This window comes from Porcisia hertigi, chromosome 30 (genome assembly GCF_017918235.1).
Source record: "Porcisia hertigi strain C119 chromosome 30, whole genome shotgun sequence".
Lineage (NCBI taxonomy): Eukaryota > Euglenozoa > Kinetoplastea > Trypanosomatida > Trypanosomatidae > Porcisia > Porcisia hertigi.
This window is the reverse complement of record NC_090589.1, coordinates 242,057-259,159: the sequence shown is the minus strand read 5'-3', so window position 1 is coordinate 259,159 and position 17,103 is coordinate 242,057. Positions and strand designations below refer to the sequence as shown.

General features: G+C 53.1%; 5 protein-coding genes across 5 annotated transcripts; all 5 read left to right on the top strand.

Annotated features, from left to right (window-relative positions):
* Positions 1–270: 270 nt before the first annotated feature.
* On the top strand, positions 271–957 carry JKF63_02835 (uncharacterized protein; the record flags this gene model as incomplete). Its single annotated transcript, XM_067898859.1, has 1 exon — positions 271–957. One exon carries the CDS (start codon positions 271–273, stop codon positions 955–957), a length of 687 nt encoding a protein of 228 aa, XP_067755303.1.
* Positions 958–3,568: 2,611 nt separating this feature from the next.
* On the top strand, positions 3,569–4,720 carry JKF63_02834 (uncharacterized protein; the record flags this gene model as incomplete). The annotated part of the gene is made up of 1 exon (XM_067898858.1): positions 3,569–4,720. One exon carries the CDS (start codon positions 3,569–3,571, stop codon positions 4,718–4,720), a length of 1,152 nt encoding a protein of 383 aa, XP_067755302.1.
* Positions 4,721–7,812: 3,092 nt separating this feature from the next.
* Positions 7,813–9,045, top strand: JKF63_02833 (uncharacterized protein; the record flags this gene model as incomplete). The annotated part of the gene is made up of 1 exon (XM_067898857.1): positions 7,813–9,045. One exon carries the CDS (start codon positions 7,813–7,815, stop codon positions 9,043–9,045), a length of 1,233 nt encoding a protein of 410 aa, XP_067755301.1.
* A 1,614-nt stretch (positions 9,046–10,659) lies between these two features.
* Positions 10,660–12,603, top strand: JKF63_02832 (uncharacterized protein; the record flags this gene model as incomplete). The annotated part of the gene is made up of 1 exon (XM_067898856.1): positions 10,660–12,603. One exon carries the CDS (start codon positions 10,660–10,662, stop codon positions 12,601–12,603), a length of 1,944 nt encoding a protein of 647 aa, XP_067755300.1.
* Positions 12,604–14,016: 1,413 nt separating this feature from the next.
* On the top strand, positions 14,017–15,822 carry JKF63_02831 (uncharacterized protein; the record flags this gene model as incomplete). The annotated part of the gene is made up of 1 exon (XM_067898855.1): positions 14,017–15,822. The coding sequence occupies one exon, from the start codon at positions 14,017–14,019 to the stop codon at positions 15,820–15,822; it is 1,806 nt and encodes a 601-aa protein (XP_067755299.1).
* Between the last annotated feature and the right edge of the window lie 1,281 nt (positions 15,823–17,103).

The window sequence follows — 17,103 nt, the reverse complement described above, 5'->3', positions numbered from 1 at the left end:
CTCTGTGTTGGGCGCTCTGCGCGTGCTGCTGGATGGCGAGCTCGCTGAGGGTGTGAGTCGATCTCACCAAAGAGTTGGTAGGATCACCGCATGTGAAAGAGTGAGGATGGCTCCCATCCTCTTCTCCTTTTTTCTTCCCTAGTGTTTTTTTTTCCATCCGCCCGCGCCCGTTTTTGCATCACAGAGTTTCCTTTCTCCTTTTAGTCGTGTCCTCTCTCTCTCTCGGTCATCTTTCCTCTCACTCGCCGCACGGGCACACGTTTGTTGCTCATGAAGTTCTTGGCACGTCTCGTGTATGTCCTGCTTCAAGCAGCGGCAGCAGGGGCCACCGCTGTCGTGAAGGATCAACGCCCCCAAACCTCATCCGACGTGACCGGGTCTCATCACAGCAGCGTCGCGAGTGGTGATGGTGGTGACCAACAATCTCCACCGCCCCCCTCTAGCAAATCTCCTTTTATTGATTACAAGTGGTCGAACGTCACTCTTGAGTTCTTTGTGATATTTATAAGTGTGAGTGTTGGTGTAGGTTTAGTTGCTCTTGTTGTTATCCTCTGCGCGTACTGCCGGGAGAACAAGTTGCTGGAGGCGAGCGACGACAGCAGTTCCGAAGGTGTGTACTCTCGCACCACTTCTCTGTCCTCCAATTCTTGTGACTCTGGCTCCTTTTTTTGCGAGGGGCAGGCAAACGCCACGCACCGTAGGCAACACGCTCGCCCACCATCTACAGTCAGCGATGAAACAATATCCATGTCACGTGAGGAGGTGAATGACGACACGGATTGGATGGAGAGCGTGGTGCAGGGGGACACTCGCTTCAATGAGTGGCACGGGTTTCCGCCGTTACTAGCGCATACGTCACCTAGCGTGAGTGATAATGGGGCCGCAACTGTTCAGTCCCTGAGCTCACGCCTCTCTCTCGCCTGTAGTCGGCGCGGGTCCTACAGGAAAGTGAGGTAACACGGGATACAGAGGTTATGGCGGGCGGTAACGTAGGCGTGCTCTGTGCCAACACTTCTTCCGCTCCCCCCCCTCCATCTCTTCCTCTTCGGCAGCGGGCACGCTAGATTTGTCTGGAAAACAACGTTTCACGACATGCAGATTGAGTAGTGGTAGGCATCTAGGCTTATATATTCATGTATATGTATGTACATGTGTGTACATTATTTCAGGAGCAGTCATTGTGCTGCAAAGCATGCGAGTTTTTTAAACCCCCCTCCCCGCCCCCACCACCTCTCTACCTCTGCACGCGCATAGATGCACATTGTGCAGCGCGAAGCAACCATTGGAACGCATCACACCTCTGTTGAGGTCGACACGTAGTGCTGCTCTCGAGGTAGGGGGGGGGAGGTCTCTCATTTGTGAGCAGTGAGGATCGGGTGAGATGCGCATTGCTCTCGTCGACACTAGCTGTTATGGAGGTTATACAGACACGCTCGCTGCTGCAGGACTCTTCCGATCCTACCTCATGTGTGTATATATGTATATATATATATATATATACACATAAACCCTGGCTGCTGACTCTTAGAAGTGGTGATATTCTGCCGATCTTCCTGGGTCTCGGGCCCGTGACGCTGCCACTGGTCAGGTGGGGGTTCACTATCGGCATCCGAATCGAGGGCCTTCATGGCTGCCTCTCACGGGCGTGCATCCAAGAATTGATGTTCTACCCTGGGCTGTGTCACCCCTTCATCTCAGGTGAGGGAGGAGGAGTAGACGACCGCAGAAAAAGAGACATTGGACGCCACAACTCTTTTGCTACAGCGCCTGTGCACCACGTCATCTTAGTGCCTGGCCTTCCTGGAGATCACCACAAAGGAGGGTAACAGGGCGTCATTTTTTTTCATTATGTGCTTCATCATCTCTGCGTGGGGTTTCTCTTTCTGGGGGTTGCCATGTGCGGCCCCCGCCCTTTTTTTCTGTTGCCGCGGTGTCAAAAATTCGCCTTGGCACTGCGCCCCTCTTTTTAAAAATTTACATCTTTTTTCTTTCATCTTCAAGATCTGATCGCGCTCTAAAGGCGCACCGTGACGATGTTTTCTCTTTGCTCAACCTTTTCTCTTCTCGCGATGGTTTGCGGGACTGGGTGCCAAGACTTGTGCTTGGCTTCCGGCTACAGATCAACGTGAGAAGGGGCCTTACTGGGGCGCACATCCGCACCCCCTCTGCGTTCCCCTCTCGTCTCATTACTACACCGGACTTTGGTTTCCTCAGTTCTCACTGAAGTTACTGAGTTGTTGATGCTCGTTGTGGTTATGCGCGTTTTTGTGCACTCGGTGCCAAGGCGGTGGTCTTGGCTTCTTCTATTCTTGTTTTTGGTTCTTCCGTCCTTCTTTTTTTTTATCCTGTCCCTTTATCATGATTGTTTCCCTGGGTTTGATGGCTTCATGTACGCACCGCTTTCCGTGGGCGAGGGGGTGATGAGGGAGACAGACGGCGGTGTTGGGAGACTGTACAGGTGGTGCTTATTCGAAAGGCTCAGCGAAGTTGGCCAAAGTGAACGAACACATCCTCGTCGCGCCCTCATCAAGTCTGATTGCATTCAGAGGTGCGGGGGTCGTTGACGCATGTTCCTATGCTCCTGCACATCTGTTTGGTGGCTCCCTCTTATTGCTCGCTGTCCCGTCTGTCAGCGGATTCCAACCACCATCACCCCCCGCCTATTCTTTAGTTTTGTCTTTGTTTGGGTGTACATTCTTGCTTTAAAAATTATTTTCTATGTGACTCTTTCCACTTAGCACGTGTGCGCGTGTAGCCGTCTCTGTATGCGTGTGTTCCCGTCACCCGCCAGCCCGTCTTGCCTTTGGTAGCAATGTCATCAGCGACAGGGTTCACACCAACCTCCTCGCTGACGGAGCGGCTTCATCTCTTGCCCCTCCCCCCATCGGCATCTGCTGCCGTACGTTCAGGGAATTCACAACAGGGTCAACGATTACCTGAGCTCCACGTCGTTAAACTTGTGCTCAGCCCTCCCTCCCTCCCTCCCCCCCTTCCTCCCTCCCTCTCTCACACACAGCGCGTATCTGTGTGGGTGCAGGCAGGCACCCCCTACTCCAATGGGAGGGGGGGGGAGGTATCACAACCCAAACATACATCGCTTTTCTGATTCTCCACTTTCTTGTTTCGCTGCCTCAAAGCGCCGTGTGGTTGTCCTCGGTTTCTTTGTTTGTGCGACGTCCTTCCGTGTTTCACGTGTTGCTCCACTCCAAACCCCTTCCGCCTTTCATTCGTCAATTATTCATCTCATCACGGATTTGTTGTGCTTCTTCCCGATTTGATTGTGTGCGTGGTGCTACGCAGTTAAGCGCCGCCCAACGCCATTGTACGTTTAGAGCTCCCCCCCCTCCCTCCCTCCCCCCCCGGCGCTACCACACATCTGCTCGCTCTGCATCCCCCTTATTCGCTGTCTCGTGATACCGATCTATATTCCTTTCCCGTAGACGCAGCGTTCCGACCTGTTCCGCCATACCTATTCATAGCATACACATATATATATTTATATTTATATATATTTATATTTATATATATTCACTACGCCCCGGAGTCCCATCCCCCCCTTTTTCTCACGATGGGTCTTATGCTACCGAAGCCTGTCCTTAGCAAGGTCGTGGACCGTGCTGGGAACTCGTTTGTAAACGCTGCCTGCGCTTCGCAGAACGGCTACCGCCATTCCATGGAGGATGCTCACATGCTAGTTGCCACAGGCGAGGCAGACGTGGCGTACTTTGGCATTTTTGACGGGCATAGTAACGGCGAGTGTAGCAGCTACGTGGCAGGTGAGCTACCAAAGCGGCTGAAGAGTTTGCAGGAGCCCATCACAGCGGAGATGTTAGAAAAAGTGTGTGTAGAGGTGGATGAGGCCTACATGAAGGTGAACAACGAGGGCGGCACCACTGGCACGTTTTGCATTATCCGAAAAGACCTCTCCGTGACCATTGCCAACGTTGGCGACTCTCGTATCCTTGTCTGCCGCGGGGGTAAACTGATTTTTGCCACAGAGGATCACAAGCCGTACGCACCAGAGGAGAAGGAACGCATCATTGCTTGCGGTGGTAGTGTAGTCGGTAACCGTGTCGACGGAGACCTTGCGGTGTCGCGCGCCTTTGGCGATGCGTCCTTTAAGGTCAGGGGTGCAAGGGACTATCGTATGCAGAAGGTCATCGCCGTGCCTGAGGTGTCGATGGTGCAATGCGAGCCGAACGACTTCATCATTCTCGCATGCGACGGTGTCTTTGAGGGGAGTTTTTCCAACGAGGACGTCTGCCGCTTCGTTTGGGAGCAGCAGTTGAAGTGTTGGGATGATTTGGCAGTCGTGGCGTGCCGCGTATGTGATGAAGCGATCCGATGTGGCAGCAAGGACAACATATCTTGCCTAGTGGTCCAGCTTGCCGAAGGCACCACCAAAGTCAATTCGTTTGGAGCCAAATCCTTCATCCCTGGCCCACCCTTTCCACGCAATCAGAAGCCTTGCCGTACTGCTTACGCACAGATGGCGGAGATCGGCCACATGACGACGGCAGAGGCCTTGCAGATGCGCTATCAGCTGCTACAGGCTTTCACCAAAAACAAACTGCATGTGCAACCGCCTGTGATGCGAGTCGCGTTCGAGATGTGCGACGAGGTGGACGTGGAGACGGAGTGGTCATTCTTCGGCAAGGGCCCTGCACCGGGAAATGAGAAGAGTTTCTTCGAGGCGCTCGCCAACGCAGGCAATAACTAGTAAAGCCGTCCATGTGTATGCCATCACTACCTGTTTTCTCCCTCCTGGATAACTTCTTCACCCATATGAGCCACAAGCACTTATCATAGCTGCCTCTTGCTGCACATCTCATTTATGCGTTTGTTTAATATATATATATATATATATATATAGAAATGTTTGTGTTCTTCTGCGCACATATTACCACCGGCTCTCACCCCTCCCTCCTCCCTTCCCTCCCCTCTGCGTGTGTGTGTGTGTGTGTGTGTGTATAGCTTTCGTTGTTTTTTCTTTTTATAACCGGTTCTGTGTACAATCTGAAAGTTGCGCAATAGATAGAGGGGAGAGGAAAGGCGGAGGAGGGGCGGTTCCCGGAGCGTGTAGGGAGATTGGGGAGGGAAGGAGGAGGAGGGAGGGAGGGAGGGAGGGAGGGAGGTGGATTCGTGCAGCTGGGAGATGCAGGGCAGGGGTTTTGATTGGAGTGGAAAACAGCTATGGGGAGGTGACCGCTGAGACGCACCATCTTCATTACTTCTCGCATGGATCATCTGGTTTGAAGACACTGCTGGGTTTCCTTGATGTGGACTTGTATGCCGTGACTGCCCTCTTAGTTTTGGAGTCCGCTATTTTTGGTAGAGGGAGGAGTAGCTGACGCTAATACGGTTATCGCTGAAGGGGGTGTGGGGCGTACACTCGAAGGCACCCCCACCCACCTACGTGTACACACATACGCATACTTCCGAGGAAGGGGTGAGAGAGGAGCTGTTGGGGGGGGGGTGGAGGTCGAATGTTGGCCCAGCGAGATCAACTCGTGCAATGGCGAGGGTGGTGTCGTTGAACACTTGGTTGGTAACGGAACTCTTCATGCTGCCCCCCAAATCTCCTTCCTCTCTCCCTGAGCACATCCAAAAACACACACCCACCTGCATGTTACACACACTCCATACATATACGTTCCTGCAAAAATTGTGTGTGTGTGTGTGTGTTTATCTTGACCTTGGATCTCCTCCGTCTGCCTTAGTGACGTGTGTCAGCTACCCTCTTTTTTCCCTTCTTTTCCCCCTCTCTTTGCACATGACCCACAAAAAGCAGGTCACTCCTTCATGACGTGTATATTTGGTTTTCTTCACCGCCCCATCCCCCCTCTTGTCGTTCTGGCGGCCTTTGGTGCAGTGAAACACGTCATTTTGTGTTTTCGTTGTTACTTTGGATTGACCTCCCCCGTTTGCCTGTCTTTACCCCTTGTGAATTTTCACCTCAGCCTCTTCTCATGCGTGTGCGTCTTTAGCGCGTGCCGATGTCCTTTTGGTATCCCGTCTGCCTGTCGATCACTCCCCCCTTTTCCTTCGCTCTCAGCCCTCGACGTACCCCCCCCCTCCTCCTCCCTCCTCCCCTCCCCCCTCCCTCCGATGCCTTGTATGCGAGGACTTCAAATGGGTCGTATATATTTTTAATCCGCTCTGTTAGTTGACACTGTTCTCTGTCTGTCCGTCTGCCCACACCACCCCTTTGGTTTCTCTCGTGGTGTTACTCACTAATCTTTTGCCGGGGCCTGCCTGTGTCTGTGTGTGCGTCTCTTTTTGTTGGGAGTTGAGGCGGGTTGAAGGGGGGGGGAGGGGGGAGAGGATGGCGCTGCATCCGGCAGGGAAGAGGGGGGGGGGGAAGATCATCACCGCCACGGGTACCACGGGTTTTGATCCATTTTTTCTCTGGATCTCCTGTGATGGACTGCATTGTCTTTCATACAGGGACGGGGGGGGGAGTAGTTGAGCCTGCGTGAAGAGCGAAGAGAGGGAATGAGGTGCATGTGTGTGTGTGTGTGTGTATGTGAGGAGCGGAGCAATGATGGTCCCAGCGGTTGTGTGTTGTCCCAGAAATCTAAGTTCTTCACTTTCTCCCTCCCCCTTTCGTGACTTCCTTTTTTTCCCCTCTCTCTCCAGTCTCTTTTCTTCTTGTATTCAATGGTCTCTCTGTCTGTGTGTGTGTCTGTCTGTCCATACAAAAGGCCAATAAGCCCCATCAAGGAATCATCACCATAAACCCGTGTTTCTACTCTTTGTAAGTGTGTGTCCGTGCGCGTCTACGTGCGTTCTTTCCTCTTTAGTGGCGTCCTTTTTTTTTGGCACCGTAGCGCATGGGCATTAATGGAGGGAGAGAGGAGGATGTGGGTTACGTGAGCGGCGGCGGAACCGAAAATGTAGAGTCACCAAGGCAAACATTTGTGGGTGGTGGTGGTCGTAAAGCAAAGGCCTGTGTGCCTCCCCCCCCCCCCCCCCTCTACTCCCTGCAGATTTCGATTATTCCGTTTTTGGGTTTGTTACGGACTTTCTTTTTTCCTCCTCATGTTTGGTGTATCTTTGCTCGTGTGTGTGTGTGTGTGTGTGTGTGTGTGTGTGTGTGTGTGTGTGTGTCCGCTGTAGCCGTCATCTGCCCTTGCTCGCTCTACCTGTGAAATGGGGTTTCCATTAAGTCCAAATACCAAAATGGAGACCCTCCAGGAGTAAACCAACCTCCAACCTCCAACCCCCCCCTACTCTTCCTCCAAGGGGTCGATGGTCCACAACGGTGCGCAGCCGCGCTGAAGATAGCCATTCGAACAAAAAAGGTGGTGAAAAGAGAGGGAAGAGGGGAGGTGACACGCGACAGACGTCACACACTTTCGTTCTCTTGCTGCCTCTTGCGCAGTCACAAATTATCTCGTATTGCTGTTGCTGCTGCTGCTTCACCCGTTCCCCCCCCCCCCTTCCCTCCCTTCTCCCCCGTTTCTTCACGCGCCTCTCCTGCGCCCCATGCACTTCGCAATATACACGTACGCACAGGTGAGCACATTGACCACAATTAGGAACGAACACACACATATATATATACACACACACATTTCGTATCATCACAGTTCTGTGGATCGCGTGCGCATCTCTATCCCTTGTTCACCAATCCCCAAAACACTCCGGTCCTCCCAAGCGTGTTCTGGGTTCTTAGGATTTTTTTTTTGTCCTCCGCCCTTCTTCACGCGGGTGTTTGAATCGCAGCCAACACGAGAGTTGGAGGGTACAGCGAAAGGCTAGGTAGGGCGGGGGGGGAGGTAGCGAGAGATCAGGAGAGTGGGCGAAAAAATGATGCTCACGAAGGTAGAGGGCCCCAATGCGGCTGGAAACAAGGTGTACGTGTTTGGTGTGAACGACTACCGCCTGGAGGTACCGGAGCGCTACTGCGTTCAGGAATTTGTGGGGCGTGGCGCGTACGGCTTTGTATGCAGCGCTGTTGATGCGGTTACCAATGAGTCAGTTGCGATTAAAAAGGTTTCAGATCTCTTTGATAGCCCAACTAACGCAAAGCGGGTGTTGCGCGAGGTGAAGCTTCTTGGCTTTCTCTCCCACCCGAACATTCTTTCTCTACGGGATCTCTTCAAGTCGTCGGACCCGATGGAAACATACAGTGAAATCTACTTGGTGACAGACTTGATGGAGTCAGACATACACGACATTCTGGGTTATCGGGGCATTCGTCTCACTGCCAGGCACGGCCAGTACTACGCCATTCAGCTGCTGCGCGCACTGCAGTACATACACAGCGCGTGTGTGCTACACCGTGACCTGAAGCCGGGGAACCTCCTGACTGACTCGGTCTGCAACCTCAAGTTGTGCGACTTCGGTCTTGCGCGCGGTATCGGGCACGACGACACCATGACGCAGTACGTGTTCACGCGGTGGTATCGGCCACCCGAGCTGCTGCTGGTGTGCAATCACTGCAGTTACAGCGCTGATATGTGGGCTGTCGGATGCCTCGCTGTCGAAATGTTTACCGGCAGGGCGCTCTTTCCGGGAAGGGATTACATCAATCAGATCAATCTTATAGTCGAGTTACTGGGCTTACCGGACCTGGAGCGTGATCTGCCGTCAAGCACGTCAAAGGAGGCGATGCACTACCTCTCTTCCTTGCCCCCCAGCAATGGGAAGACGCTGGAGGAGTACGTACCAGAGCTTCGGTGGCGCTTCGATGAGACCTCTTTTTTCGAGGGCTTCAACATGAAGCAAAAGGAGGCGACTTCTGCGGAGGGTGTCACCCTTGCACACGCCAAGTCACGTACGCCAGAGGAATTCTACACCATCTTTGTCGACTTCATCTACGGATTCCTGCGTTACAATCCTGAGAAGCGGCGCACCGCAAAAGAATCCAAAGCGCATCCTTGGCTGTCGAGCGGGACCGGTCCGAAGGAGACCGTTGGCGGTTCTGAGGCGAAGAATGCTTTTCACTGGGATGACGATAACATCTCCTTGACTATCCCACAGCTACGCCAGTTGTTCATAGACGAGGTGGAGAGATTCGCATCTACCCGAGGCAGCTGAGCTCCTTCGAGGCTTTGGTGTGCGCGCAATCCGACATCGATGATAGCCAAGGTGGAGTGCGGCTGATAGTGATGATGTCGGGGCAGCGAAGCTAAACACAGCGAGAGAGAGGGGGGGGGGAGTTTTAATGAGAGGTGAACTGCACGGGTGGGGTTCGTTTTTTTTTTTTTTTTTGTGGATCTGGGGAAGAGGACAAATGTTTTCTCTTACCGATCCCCCCCCCCTCCCTCGACGTCATATCGGTCTACACTTTTTATATTTGCTGCGGTTCTTTGTTTTCATTTCTTGCCCAAAATTTTTCGGATTTCGTGACTTTTTTTCTCACCAAGCATTGGGGGCGCGCTGACCATGTGGTCATCCTGCGGCTGTTGTCTTGAAGCATATATATTTCTGCGTTGTGGTTCACTCATGCCGTGTTTTCCGCCGCACGATTTCTCTTATTTTTCTCCCCTTCGTTGCTGTAGACCTTTCGCATGTGTGGGTGTGCTGCCATTGTGCTCTACGTCGCTGTTGTTATTTGCCGTTTTGGGCTCTAGTCATCATCTTCCCCGCCCCCTTCCCTCCTACACACACACACACACACACACACACACACAACACCTGGAAAGCCCTTCTTAGTGCACTCTCTGCCCATATTTGTCTATCGACTCTAGACTTTTTCTCCTTTTGGTGTTGCAGTTGTACGGTTTTGTGCTATCGTCCGCTCGCGCATGTTCCTGTTTCCCTCAGCTGTTCTGCTCGGCTTCCTTTCTTCGTGTCATTTACCCGCCACACGCACTATTAACCCCCCCCTCTCTTCCCCCCAGCCTGGTACACACCTACACAGGCATATATGTATCTATAAATGTGTGCAGGTCTTGTGTCTTCCATGTGCGATCAATAGGATGGCACATGGAGGTGTGCAGATTTACATATATAGATCGCTAGGAGCAAAGGGAGGTAAAGCGGGAGCGAGAGGCCCTCCCCCCTCCCCTCCTACAAAAAAACTATTTTACCCCCCCAAAAAAAAAAAAAAAGGCATGAAAAGTCGAAGGCGTACACATTCGGACGCCCAGTCATGTACTCTCTGGCCCAACAGGGCAACCCTAACACAGGCGCTTGCAAGCACACGCGCGGTTTCCGTACCAACGAATCTCTTCCCACATGGACTTGCCAATACCGTCTTTCCATTGAGTAGCGATTGGGTGACAAAGAGAGGGGAATGGCAGATACTACAAATGCTCTTTTCCTTTAGTCTATGCTTGTCTCCTTCCCTCTTCTTCCCATTCGACACACACACACACGCGCGCACAGGCACACAGTTTTCCCGAAAGTCGCTTCTCCCCCCCTTTCCCATGTCTCCTCCCCTCCCCACGTATCATTTCTTCTTGTGTATCTGACGTTCAACGGCACTTGTGCCGCTGACATTGACTACGGCGTGACACTTTACATTCTCGATTGACACAAGAGAAGCTCCTCGTATATATATGTATATGCATGTATATTTGTCCATTCTTGTGACGGTTTCGTATTTTGGTCCCGTTGTCGCCCCCTTCCTCCCCCTCCTCCTCCTCCCGCTACCAACACCACCACACCACTGCTGTAACGAACTCGAAGACGTGTGTTTTAGCTCCGATGAAAAGAAAGGCTTTGGGACGTCGTCCCGTACCTCCTTTTTCCTCAACGGCAGCGACCATGTCGCGTGTGGCGCTGTGCCTCGTGGCCATTGTACTTTGTTGGGCACCATTGCATGCATACGGCATCGGCTTTCCTTTTATGCACAACTTGGGATTGACCTACTCGAAGGGGGACATGGTTCATGTCTTGGCGAACTCAGTTACCTCACACGCCAAGATCGTGCCGCTTCACTGGCGTGACGTAATCCCATGCACTCCGCATGCGAGTGAGGGAACTCTGCCTCCATCGCATTTAAGTATTGGTCAGATGCTGATGGGAGAAACGGTCGTGGATACCGGCATTCGACTCAAGGTACTGGAAGACCAGCAGTGCGTTCTCATCTGTTCTGCAAGTTTGAACGGAGTTGTGAGGGGCAGGTATGAGAGGCGCATCTTGGACCGCTACCGGGCACGCCTGATGCTGGATGGGCTTCCGGCGCTGGAGGCGTCGCCAGAGGACAGCACTTCCCGTCGCATTCGCATCGGCGTTCCCCTTGGCAACTTTTCGGCTACTGAGTCACAGGCAAATATAACGGTATACAACCACTTTCACTTTATAGTTTTGTACTATCCTGTCACTTCGGACGAGTCGACAGCGGTGCAAATTGTGCAGTTTGGGGTGCGGCCCAGAAGTGTGACTCACATTGGCGAGTTGGGCAGGAACGGCGCGTGTACACTACCCGAGGTCACCGCGTCACAGACCACGCAGATGGAGAACATCCGATTCAGCTACTCCGTCGAATGGATAAAATCTGATATCTCGTGGAAGACGCGCTGGGACGCCTACATCGATGGCGATCCGCGCGAGGCGAAGGTGCACTGGTACTTCATCTTGAGCGTCTTCTTGTTGGTGTTGCTGCACTCGATGCTACTGTGGTACGTCCTTATACGCTTTGTGCGGCGTGATATCTTGTCGTACAACGAGGAGGACTTGCTCGGTGACTGGGAGGACAGCGGCTGGAGACTCGTGCACGGGGATATATTCCGACCTCCAAGAGGGGCTGTCGTCCTCTCTATGCTCGTTGGTAGCGGCATGCAAATCTTGTGCATGGTAGTCGCCTCGTTAGTATTCGCCGTTGCCGGTATGATCTCTTATGGTTCTCGCGGTATGCTGGCAACTCTGCTTGTGATGTTATTTGTGTTTTTTTCATGCATCAACGGACTCGTGACTGCGACTCTCATCAAGTTCTTCCGGCGGCGTTCGTGGCATGCAATCGCGATGACGTCCATCGCGCTCCCCGGATTCCTCTTCGTGACGTACTTGGCGCTCAACTTGATACACTACGGCGCTCGCGCGTCGAGTGCGCTTCGGTTCAGCTTTCTCCTCTACTTGCTGCGGTTGTGGCTGTGTGTTTCGGTTCCGCTGTGCGTCGGCGGCGCGGTGGCCGGCTTCAAAACGAATATTTCGATACCGGTGAAGGTCAACGCCATCCCACGCACGATTCCACCGCAGCCATGGTATATGAAAAGTGTGCTATCTTACTTGGCTTTTGGCGTTGTGCCCCTGGCAGCATCGTATGTGGAGCTGCAGTCCATCTTTACCAGTGTGTGGCTCGGTGCCATGTATCACATGTTCTCGTTTCTCATCGTAGCATTTGTGCTTGTGGTGATCATCGTTGCGCAGATGTCCGTTTTCTCTACTTACTTCCAGCTGTTGTTTCTCAATTACCGATGGTGGTGGCGCTCTTTCTGGGTTTCGGCATCATACGGTGTGTGGCTGATGCTGTACTGCATATTTTATTACATGTTCTTCTCCGTGGTAGAAGGGTTTCTCGGGATGATGCTGTTCTTTGTATACATGGGGCTCGTATGCGTGGCTGTGTCACTCATGTTCGGTGCTGTCGGCTTCTTTGCGTCCTTTATCTTTGTCCGTATTGTGTTCTCGAACGTGAAGCTCGATTAGGCGGCCGGCGCGAAGAGAAGGGGAGTACCACAGGGCGCGAGGTATCGTGTCTTGTCACATCGCCCGCTATCCGTAACCCCCCACGATCCCCCCTTTTTTGCTTCCGTCGGGGGCAGCTACACAGGTTCGCCGCCCGCAGTTTTTTTTTTCTTTTGGTGCTCTTATGAGTAACAGTTGTTGGGTGTCCTTGATCGACTGGCGCTTTGTTTTTGCAATGTGTATTCGCTGTGCACACCTTCCCTCTCTCTCTCTCACCCTATGAAGCGCACGCCACTGTCGAGCCTCGCGCCCTTCCCTGTATGTAACACACCTTGAAGCTTTTGTCTTGGGTAGGAAATAGCGCATCGCGCAGTGGTTTGGGATCAATGTTGGGGATGGGGAGACGAGAAATCTGTGTCCGAGGAAGAGGATCCTGCGTCGCCTTCCAACCTTATTTAGTGGAGGTCGGTTGCACCTGCCTTGGGTTACGCATCATTAGCGAGTGCCCGTTCCTTAGGAGCGAGCTAAGAGTGCGTGCTTTGAATATATATATATATATATATTTATATATTTATTTATATATGTGTACATGTATGCATCTGTGTGTGTGTGTGTGTGTATTTGGCCAGGCCGTTACGTTAATACGTGCCTTTATAAATATATTAACAGCGGTGTTGTACTGCCCACGTCCCGAAGGTTTTTTTTTTCTGGGGGAGGGGGTGCAGTCCGCTTGTGTGTGTGTGCGCGTCCTTGTGGGGTTGGTACTCTGCGAGTGTGACTGTTATCCCCCCTCCCTCCCCCCCTAACCCCACCCACCCACCCACCCATCCTTTCGCACGCCCACGCGCCCCTATGAACCTCTCTTTACCACCACCTCCGGTTATGTAGCCCCCTTCCCGTGCGTGTGGCGACTGCGTGGGGAGCTTACCCCCCCCCTCCCTTTCCTCTCCAATGCGCCTGTCTACCCAGCGATAAACTCTATACTGGTGCCCCCATCATGTCACCGGTGTTGGGCAACAGTTCTTCTCCCTTTTCTGCGTTTCCAGGTTAGATGTTATTATTGTTCTATTGCTCTTCCTTTCCGTCTCTTTTCTTCTTCCTGCCACTCTCATCCCATCCATCCCATCCGTCCCACTTCCACCCGCGCCCCCCTTCAGCCTCGCTGCCGCATTGCTGAGCAGCATCTCGAAAACATCTCCACATTTCTCACCCTCTTTTAAACGCCATTTCCCTTTCTTCGTGTTTTCTTCCCTGCCATTATTTTTTTCGGTTGTACTCGAACTCCGCGGTCTCTCTCCCCCCTCCTCTGTATCTCTTTGGAGTGCTTTGCTTCTCTAAGTCGTTTCATAATACACGAGCGTCTGCGTCTGTCTTCTTTCTTTTCTTTGTGGACTTCACTTCGTCATCGCCACGCAACAGACACAGACGAGCCGAATGTCAGCGCCGAAGAACATCACGGTGTTCTGCCGTGTGCGTCCACCGGTGCCGCATGAGAAGGGTCATACGTTCAACAACATCGAATACGATGCGGGGGACAGTCGCGCCATCTCTGTGAGCCGTAAGTCGGGCGGGAAGGTATTTGATAAAAGGTTTTTGTTCGACGGCGTCTTCCGGCCAACTGTGACACAGAAGGAGGTGTACGAGCAGTTCGCCAAAGGCGCAGTCGAGTCCGCCTTCGACGGTCAGCATGGCGTCCTCTTCGTGTACGGTCAGACCGGCTCCGGCAAAACGTTTACCATCAGCAACGAAGACCCGAAAAATGAGGGTGTTCTGCAGCAGTCTATGCATGACATTTGGAGCAGGATCGCCAACGACCCGCACCACGACTACGCCTGCAGCGTCAGTTACGTGCAACTCTACAACGAGATCCTGACGGACTTGCTGGATGAGCAGAAGGGAAAGGTGCGCATTCAGATTGGCACGGAGGGCCGCGGCGATGTTGTGATGGTGTCGGACAGCTCCGGACTGCCCATTGAGCGGGAGGTGAAGGACTACGAGGATACCATGGCTTTCTTCAAAACCGGCCTGTCACGGAAAGAGATGGCGGGTACATCCATGAACAGCACGAGCTCTCGCTCCCATACTGTGTTCACTCTAAACATCAAGAAGTCGAATAGGGTTGGTGCCGTCACGATTGGTGCTGACCCCTCCGGGCCAGCGGTGGCGCTGGAGGGTCGCTTGGTACTGTGCGATCTTGCGGGTAGCGAGCGTGTAAGCAAAACACATGCGGAGGGAAAAACGCTCGACGAGGCCACCCACATCAACCGCAGTCTCTTGACCCTGGGCAAGGTTGTGGCTGCGCTGACCGATAATGCACAGCATGCCCCCTTCCGCGAGTCGAAGCTGACCCGCATTCTCCAGTATTCGCTCATGGGTAACGGCAACACCTCCCTCGTTGTCAACATCAGCCCTTCAGACGAAAACACGGATGAAAGCCTGAGCGCCATTTTATTTGGGCAACGCGCCAGTCAGATTAAGCAAGACGCCAAGCGCCACGAGGTCCTGGACTACAAGGCATTGTACCTCCAGCTCATGGCTGATCTCGACAACAAAAACGATAAGACACTCGAGGAAGCACTGGAAGAGGAGCGGGGTGTTTACGAAGACCGCATCTCCTCTCTTAGGGACCAGATCAAGCTGCTCACCGATGAGAACTCGATGCTGCGCACTGAGAATGTGCAGCTGCGTGAGGCCGTACCGCCGGAAAAGTTGAGGATGATTGTTGAGACCCCAGCTAGCGGTCTGTCTAGCACCGACGCTGCGGCTGGCGGCGGCGGCGGCGGCTGGGCCAAGGCCAATCAGGAGTTGCGGGAGATGATTAGTCTTCGTGACGAGAAGCTGCGCATGATCAGTGACGAGCGGGTGCGGCTCGCGCTTGCAGTGGCTGAGGAGCAGCGCAAGTGCTTCCAACTCGCACAGAAGATGCGTTCATTTGCCCTGCGCTACAAGATGGAGCGCGCGCAGTCGACGCGCCGCCAAGATGAGCTGTGTGCTGAGCTTGCGGCTGTAAAGGGCACCGACTACCTCAGCACCCTTGGCAATTTCGACGCCATGATCGGTCCAGCCACCGCACGCTTGCCCCGTGATGCTGAGGACTTGAACGACATTGACCGCGCCCAGGCCATGATCCGCGCGTTGCGCACAGAGCGCGTGGAACTCATTGTGTATCAGGCTAAGGCAGCCAACGCGATTCGCATGCTCGTGAGGGAGCTTGAGATTGCGAGGCAGAAGGTATCCTAGTTTTGCAGGAGCTGTGGAAGAGGGCTGGCTCACCGCATAAAGGTGGGAGTGTGTCACCGTGTCGGCGTGATACGGTGGGTGGTGGAGAGCCGCGGTACGGGATGGGGGGGGGGGGGAGGAGGAGGAAGAGCATTATGTATATTAGAGATGGGTAGCACAAGAAGCAGGGTCCTTGATTTTCCGTAGCGGTTCCTCTCCTTGCTCATACCTCATCATCACGTGTAGCTCCTTACATCCTCCCCCTCCCCGCTTTGTTCGTCTTCTCTCACCCTGATTTGACCGTACGTCTGGCCACATCTTCTCGTGTCCATATTGGTCTCTCTCAGTCTCGCGACGACCGTCTCCTCGTTTTTTTTTGCGGCTTATCGATTCACTGCCCATATCATCGTTTTGATGCATCTTTGCACAGAACACTTTCTCCTCTTTTCGTGTAAACACTGACTTATTCTCGTTTGCGAGCATATTTTTCTTTGGGTTACAGCGGTCCTGGCGCGCACGAGCGCGGCCTCCTAAAAAAAAAATTGTCCCCATGACGCTGCGGGAGGGTATCACGTTTGCTGCATATGGTTATCGCCCAACTGACGAGAGCCCGTGGGTATTTTTGGGTATAAATACCGTTTGTAGTGGGAGGAGAGGAGGGAAGACCTCTTATGCGATTCTTTTTGTGTTTTTGCAATTAACCTTCTCCACAGGCAGACAACTTGTTCTGATGGTCTCCCCCTTTCCTCCCCCTCTCCTCCTCCTTACCCCCCCCCCCTCTCCCTCCCCCGTGATTCTCTTCCCCTACTTTCTTCAAAATCTCCAAGCAAAGTATGTGCGTCTGCATGTTGACATTGATGTTCTTACCTCATCATGCCCCCTCTTCGTTTTCGATTTTTGTCGAAACACGGTTTCGGCTGTGAGCTACTCGCTGTGTGTGTTTTTTTTTTGATGTTTACCCCTCCCCCCCTTCCGTTTCAATTTTCGTGGACATGAACGTTTTTGTGTGTGTGTGTGTGTGTAGAGCTTGAGGCTGATGCCGTGCCCCGGATGGCTCTGTTAGCATTGCGTTGACACGTGTTTTGCTGCCCTGCTCCATGCGATCGAACTGCGGAGAGGGCGCAGGTGTTTCTGTGTATGGTGTGGTGTAGTCAAACGCACATGTGTAATGCTATTCAATGGTCCCGGCGAGTGAGGGAAGAGCAGAGGGAGAGATGGTCTCACCGCATTCCAATCCTTCGCACATTATGTGTTGGCACGTCTCTGTCCCACATTGGGGTTGCCCTCGCCATTCTTGTAAGC